The sequence below is a fragment of the Necator americanus genome, chromosome V (assembly GCF_031761385.1).
Source record: "Necator americanus strain Aroian chromosome V, whole genome shotgun sequence".
Taxonomy (NCBI): Eukaryota; Metazoa; Nematoda; class Chromadorea; order Rhabditida; family Ancylostomatidae; genus Necator; species Necator americanus.
The window spans coordinates 19,717,941-19,725,908 of record NC_087375.1 but is presented as its reverse complement, the minus strand read 5'-3'; the positions used below and the strand labels follow the sequence as shown (position 1 = coordinate 19,725,908).

The window sequence follows — 7,968 nt, the reverse complement described above, 5'->3', positions numbered from 1 at the left end:
AATTTTTAAATCTTTAGAAAAAATACGCATTAACGCCGATTAATGATGATTTTAATTCCTGCAGATACTGAAAGCACTGCATTCTTAGTAAAAATTTAAACAATTTGTCAAGTTCCTTTGAGAAGGACGGGAGATTGGCGCAGAGACCACCAGTTGAGTGGAAACTGCTACTAACTCCACATAATTATATATCCTGCTACAGTGTCGTTTATAGACAGATCCAAGAATATAGAATGGGAATGGATGACTAGATACGAGTGCCAAAGTGTGCTCATTTCTCATCAGCGCCCCTGCTATTTCGACCTGACCTCTGATTCTCTGCTTTTAAACTTGCTGGTTCAACGGATATGGTTTCTATACTTCGCTGTTTCGTTGTTACTTTTTGTTCCTATTCTTCTGGTACAAATTTGTGATGCATACAGTTACCTACTTATGAAGTTCGTCCAAATTTTACTCTTTCCCTTGGGAGAACATGTCTACAAACACATATGAATTTGGAAATTCTGCCGAACTAGAGAAGGTGAAGAATGAGGGACAGAATTCGCAGAGCTCCCGAAGAGACTGTGAGGAAATTCAGAGCAAAAAGAAAGCCGGAAAGAGTTTGTCCACTTTTTTACCGTTGCAATTCTTTTGAGCTGAAACGTAGGACCTTTTATTTGTTCACAACCATGACTTACCTAGTAACGTCAGATCATTTCCCGTAGGAACGCAGCGAAAAGTGCAAGATTCGGATGTTACTTCATGTGCTTGCGAAAAGAGACGACAGAGTGGGAAATCAAAGAACATAAGAGTCTCCTACTGTTCTCAGCTTATTTCTTCTTCAAATATTTCCTCGGAATACACTCTTAGCTCTTGAAATGTGGGAGCTCTTGTCACCATATGAACTGTGGCAAACTTTTGCAGAAATCCTCAGGATCCCCAAAGATTCCTTGCTTCGCTCTTCTAGGAATCATAAAGACACATTTGCGATGGCAGTTTAGTGACTGCGACACTTGATCATCACTCTCTAACTGAATTGAATTGAATTTACTCGCTCATTCCACTTTCTTTTGTCTGCGACTCAATCAGACTTTCTTCTAAACAACAAGTACAGTGGATAAAGGACGCTTGTTTACAAATAGTCTTACCAGTTAGATGAAAACGTTGCATGACGTTACAAAGACACTGTCCATATAGTAGGAAGTTCCTTAATGGGAACGATGGCAAGGACAATCAAGTACTTTCAAATTAGTATTCCCTTGAATCCTCTCAAAGATCGGTTGTTACAAGGATTTTCATAGCACCTGCTTAGTAATTGAATTTAGCTGATCAGCGTTTGGTAGAATTTCCCTGTGGTTATTCCTTATGATCTTGACCAGAGAACAGCTGTTGACTCTGACGGATTTTTTATTTAGAGAATGAATGAATCATGCAAGCACAATTTTCACGAGTAGAATATGGGGATTCAACGAACAGCATGGTCCATTTACCTTTACCACACTGCAGTAATTACTGACCATGCGCCTTATGAACGAGAGACCTCGGCTGGTTGAAACGTTTGAATTTTCTGTCTTGCACTTTTGGATACTCAAAACGGAATGTTTTTAATGCAAAACAAACGTCATGTCAGCGCAGAGCAGCAGTCTTTCTTCATCGATTGTCATCTTATTTTTCGCTTGTCATTTTCTTCATTGCTGTGATAAATGCTCTAGTTTTTCCCTAACTCCTTTCGGTCATTTAGTTTTCTTCCATAATTTCTCTTCTTCACCCTTATTCGGTGTAGAGCAATTATTCTAATTTCAATATAGTAAAAAGATGAAATATATTATTTCGATGATAGGAATGGCTTTCACGTAGAATGACGGCGAAAAATTGGCTGATTTGATAATAGCCCTAATTGGCCCATTACGCGGTACTCGAGATTGCTCGTTAACTCTTGGATCACAATTAGATCTTAGCCTAGTTCTCGGTCCTTCGTAATTTTGTTCGCATCCATGTTTCAAGTTCTTTATCGCTTTGTCAGCTACTGTGCTTTAATTCCTTGAATAAAGTGTCTTCTTTGCGATATTTTGCCGTCATTCAGTTTTAGTAGCATTGTATGGATTCTTCTTCTAGCGTTATGACACTTTTTCATATTGCCTTAGAAGGCTCAGATGTTTCCTATAGGAGGTTCTCATTCTCTGGAAAATATGGCCGCAAAACAGAAGCGCTGGCCACGGTGTATGGATGCAATGTCGTGTGCCATAAATTCTCTTACATCTAAAGCAAGATTAACACTTCAAGTTTTCTGAATCCTGTACCATCGTCAGCTGTCGAGGTCCGTTGTGCACTGTAAAGTCGGTCTCGAAAGAAGACAAAAAAGACGCGTATCAGAGTTTTTTCGTCCTTTTAATAACTCGACTCAGTTTGAATTAAACCAGTATCAATGTCAATGTCTAGAGATCAACATATTTGCGAGCACAAGATCTCTAAATTGAACTGAAGTTCAACTCTTGAAAATTACCACTGAAACTAATTCCGCAAAAATTCCCTGAGGCTACATAATAATAGATAACCGCTCTATGCGGACAGGCTACTGCTAACATTTTGGTACCTCTTACAACTGTAGATCCATGCTGAGATGCTGAGAATCTGACTCAAGTACTACGTCTCAACTGTCGAAACGATCGACATTAGTAGCTTAAAGGCCTCTTCCTTATAAAATCTGCAATGACAATACGTGTTGTGGAGTGCCTTTGCTTTTTGCTTTCTATCTAAATTTTTTCTGTTGTAGGTAAAATTACAACTTCAGTGCTTTACATCATTTATTGTGATTTTTGAAAGTATTAGCAGAAGCAAACGAGGAGCAGCTTCTGCTGGCACACCACCTTACAAAAATCTTAATAATCTACAGAAGAACTGTTTCGAAGTTTTTCTGTACACAAACGTGATGGAAACTTCATTTGGTTTTACAAAGAGCTTTATTTGTAATTTTTTGGATCTTCCTTCAAATAGCAAGCAAATATGTTTTCTTTAGAGAAAGAATGCTACTAAAAATGTTAGTTTCAAACACTTCCGCATCATTCAATGTTTCTTCACAAGCTCCATCAGTCTTTGTAGATCTCCAGGCCATTGTCATTTAGGCACGTGGGCCCCTAAGAAACTTCAGTCCACAGACCTGGCTATTGCAGTGGGCCCGCACTAATAAGAGCGTTTGAAGAGAATAGAGTAGGCACAGAGGAGAATGCTACGTTTACAGCATTCTTGTAATTTTTCTTATCTGTTACATTCTCTTTTCCGCCTTCTATTGAAGAATTTCAGATCTTGCTGTATAGGATTAGCACGCAATCCTTCCTGAACCTTCTCCGACGGAGGGATGAGATGGTGCTGATACTCTACCCTATGCACTACTCTTAGCCTAATCCTAACGCTAAGCCATATTTTTAAATGCTTTTTAAATTTAAAGCTTTTGAGCGAGCCGAAAAGAGTGCGGAAAGAATAGTGGGCAAGAAAAAACTACTTGAACGCATCTCATTTTCTATCATGTGAAATGAAGGTGAATCACATACTAAGAATAGAATAACTAAGGGAGACCTTTACACACCACACTCAAAAAAGGAACAGGGTTGCCAAAAAAGATAGAAACGCATCCATCAGTTGAACGTAAACTTTTACAAATTGATTTATGTGACAACGCCAATCATATTACGTCAGCTTGCATGGCAATCTTGAAGAAAGGTGGTGATTGACAGTTTTTTTGCATCAAATCATTCATATTTTCAGTTAATATCGTCAAAAAGCTAGGCAAATCCCTTCGCGATATCGATTCCAGCACAGCGCTGCTTCGCTGCACTGCGTCATTCGGTAACGAGTAGACCTTCACCGTTGCATAGTGCTTCTTCTTTCGTCGTATGGCGCGGCGAAAGTGTTGAGATCGAGGATTTCCACGATCGGTATGAACAGAGGAACTCAAACAATCCAGAAAAAGGAGTGCTGTCTCGGTTGCATAGGTGTCTCCAACGATGCAGCTTATTACGGATAGTAGAACGGCAGCAATCCACAACACTTTTGCAATCTTGCTAGTAGGGCAAGTGCTGCTGGTCACTTGAGTTGTATTAGAGCGGTTGCGAACGTTGGAGGACAACGGGTTGATCGCGTTGTATAGCGTAATAATCTGCATCGTTAGAAATACTAGATCACACAAGACCACATCAAAACTCATGCAGGGCCACTCTATAAGCCTTTCACTTGGTCTCTGACTGAACTTTGCTACTTCGAACGTCTGATTCTCTGTTTTCAAACATGCTACTTTAAAGGATATGAATTTCATATACGTATTTATATTCTCGGTCGGTATCAGCAGCTCGATATTTGCTTAAGTGGTTTTGCAAAATGACACATTTCAGTACATTTTAATTGCATATTTTCATGCAGGAATGATTCGACAACAGCTCTGTCGTGCTCTCCTTAGTATCCATCCAATGATCTCCATACACTCTCAGCACTCAAGAGACGTCATGAACTCCTTCCTCATTTTCAGATGTTTCACCCCGCACTCCGACGATTTTGTTAACGTTCGTATTCGCTAGGAGATTCGTGAACGTCTTCGTCGCCAACTGCGCGTGACTTTCCGAAAATTCATTTGCAATCGGTCGAAAATGCATTCTAGTTGTTTACCAACGAAGACATATTCGGATTAAACTACTTTCACGATGATTAGTGTTGAGTGAAGGAGTGCTGTGATTATCAGATTTGCTCTAAAGGAAAGTGTTGTTTTCTACAGAATGTTATGGGTAGTCTCCTTAGAGACGAGCTGCTCTTGATTACCGTGGTACGTGATAAGGGGATAAATCTTGTCTGTGTTCGTATCCGTTTCCACTGGGTTGCAGTGGGGTGGAATGACTCGAGTTGAGTGCTGGCATCAGGCGGCGGCAAGAGTTTTCCTACACCCTCCTAGCGCAGCGAGGCTGACTCAACTACGTCAGAACGCAGCGGTTCGATGCATTCTGTACAATGTCAAATGTACATCGTCAGAGCGCCAGATCCATTGGGACGGAAGTGAAAGCTTCAGTCAGGTTCGCTGGCACGGTGAACGCGGTGATATGGAACGGTACCAACATCGTTCAACAATTTCAAAGATATCGTCGGGTCAAAACGACACGAAGCACGGCGCAGTTAGGTTGGCCCCTCGAAGCCGCACGAATGGAGTTCGGCCGCTTTCAGCGCGTCTGTACGTGCTTCATGAATTTCTGTATGTATTTTGCCATATTTTTTGAGAAGTGAGTGAGACGTTGAGAGCTTTGCCACAGTAGTGGTGGATGGATGCATACACTCTCATTCTAAAGTACGTTTCCATATGTCCACTCGAGTCAGAAAGCGCTCATACTTATTTTTTCTATTTATCTTCAGGTTTTCTTTTGGTATATTTGTCTTACAATATATAACCATTGTAAATAGATTGCTTTTCATAAGCCTTCAACTAAACAGACATGTGGTGCTGGAACCCTCATCTTCCGCTGCTCCCGCGATTGAATCTGCGAACAATTATACAAACATTTCTTAGAACCTTTTCAAATATCTTGAGAGCTAGTCTAACAAAAAAAAACGATTTAGACATTCAGCTTTCATTCTTCAGCATTATCTCAAATTTTTTCCACTGTCAATCGGCATAGGTATTTCAGAGACTCATTTTTGAAGGAAAAAAAGAATTCGTTTCAGTAACCGAACTATCGCTCTGCTATTTGTTGTGTTTCAGTCAAATAGACATCTACCTCAATCAAATTATTCATTAGAATGAGACAGTTATAGTTTTTCCTGGGAGCGCTTATACGAGTCTGTTTGCTGCCTGCCCGCGGCTGCTCTGCTTATAGTAAATGCAACCAGTCATTTGAATATATACGCTCTGGGCTGTACGAGCTATATAACTCGGGCAGTTATATGGCTGAAGTTACCCAGGCACTGCAAAAAGTGCAAAAAGACAGCATTGTAAGGCACACCACTCACCCAAGGAGAGCCTCAAATACCCAGAGGGAGCGCGCTGCCGCATACTGTCTACCTGAGTCATTCTAGTCAATTGTTGAGGATAAGCGGATCGAAACGAGTGAATTTATTCTGTGCGAGTTCTTCCTGGAGACAGAGCAAGTTGAGCACAGCTGTGCTCAAGAACGTCTATTTAGGTAAGTGAGCATGGCGATTCTGATACGCTTAAAAGCTGTTTCTTAGCTCGAGTTGCTTTGAGTTCCACTCAGGCGGGGAATTTCTGTCTCCAAACTAATGAAATCCTGTATAATACCGTATCGAAGTGAAGGTTGTACTCTTAGGTTGGCCGAGAAGTTCCTAAATATCTCTTGAAAATATGATATCTGGTTGAACTAGAAAGCAGTAGGCTCTTCCTTGTGGTGCGCAATACGGAGGGCATACTCTTACTAGGAATTCAACCATTCTTCCCAAACACTTCTCTGCGATATCGAAGTCGACTATATCTCGGACCGCCAGCATCTGCTTCACCTCATACTTTCTTCTTCCATTCGAGATTGAGCATGAAGGCTACAGAGGGCAAACGGAAGGAGTTTTACAAGGATCGTGTGCCTAGTTACTACACCAACTTGTACTTGTACAATCGGCTCAGGCAAGAGGACTACAGTCTCGAAGACGAGTTGTGGTCGTGACGCCTATCTGATCTCAACACCAAGGAGCTGCAGCGTGTGTTGATTTCTTCCAATCTACGAGAACGATGGCAAGCACTCATGGAACCGTCATGGCAATGTAGAATCTGGAATTTTACTCTTGGGTCTATATGTGATATATATCTATATCTATAGAGAGATACATTTAGATATATCTATATGTATCTCTTGGGTCAAATATGTATTATTTGAAGCCAGTTGACCTCGACCGCCGAGAAGTGAAGTTGGTGCTCAACGACTATGACCGGGTCTTTCCTCCTCATCCCCCGTCCACCAGTTCCATCGAAATACCACTTTTCTTCGACCCACTTGTTATTTGGGAGAAACGTTTTCAGTACCTTCGGAAGTTGTTTTCTCGCTTCCTATTCCAAATCTGCTGCTTCAACTTTTGTTCCTGTCCTAACGTTATTCGTGTCTAACTCTGAACCCTTGTGGAATTTGAATTTCAAAATCGTTTTCTGATATTGGGGACATTCGGGAGCATTCGAGTTGGGAGCACATCCTGATTTTCTCCGCGTTTCGTGTTTTTCTGCCGTGCTTCAACAATCACCTGCCTCACTTCGCTGGTTTTATATTCGTGTTGCCATGTTTTCGCTCTGACCGGCCCTCACTTTCTGATTCAAAGTTTAGAAATGTTAAAGACTTATCATTTTCTTCTGTTGATCACACTGGCGACTACAACTACCCCTGGGGGTTTAAATGGTTGAGGAGAGTCATGCATTCCCTTAACTTGTTGATTCACCTGCTTTTTCAATTTTCTTTGACCACTGTGAGAAGTGTCAGGCATTGCTTTTCCAGTCACTCACCATCGGACCAGTCCTCTGCAGAGCGAATGGGATTTAATATTTAAATGCAAGGCTGCGACGTATTCCTTTCACATCATTGATGTCATGAGAATTGCTTATTTGACTTTTGAAATTGAATGTGACGAACACCTGTATTCCATATCAAGATGGCTAAAGCAGCTCGAGCAGGCAAAGTCAAATGAGACGGTTCCTGCGATCTCCTTCTTGCAATCTCAAACGCTCACTTTTATTCATTCATTTATTCCTACACTCACGATGCTTCATGACGTTGGATGCAAGATGCCCTTCAAACTCGTTTCGTTTTGCTTCAGATCCTTGAAGCAAAGCGAAACGGCAGGAAAAACAACTTGTATTCTTTTGTAACAAACGAGACCGGCAGAAAGCAGCACTGAAGTTCGTGAACAAACATTAGCATTTGTGGTGTCTTGAAATACCCACATTTACTGGATTGTCGGGAACGTTCCCATATTTTTTGAAGGTCATTTATTCATGTAAAGAACACTGAGCAATCAATGATA

General features: G+C 41.1%; 1 protein-coding gene across 1 annotated transcript; it reads right to left on the bottom strand.

Moving 5' to 3' along the window:
- Positions 1-3,658: 3,658 nt before the first annotated feature.
- Positions 3,659-4,138, bottom strand: RB195_014467 (uncharacterized protein; the record flags this gene model as incomplete). The annotated part of the gene is made up of 1 exon (XM_064204752.1): positions 3,659-4,138. One exon carries the CDS (start codon positions 4,136-4,138, stop codon positions 3,659-3,661), a length of 480 nt encoding a protein of 159 aa, XP_064060633.1.
- Between the last annotated feature and the right edge of the window lie 3,830 nt (positions 4,139-7,968).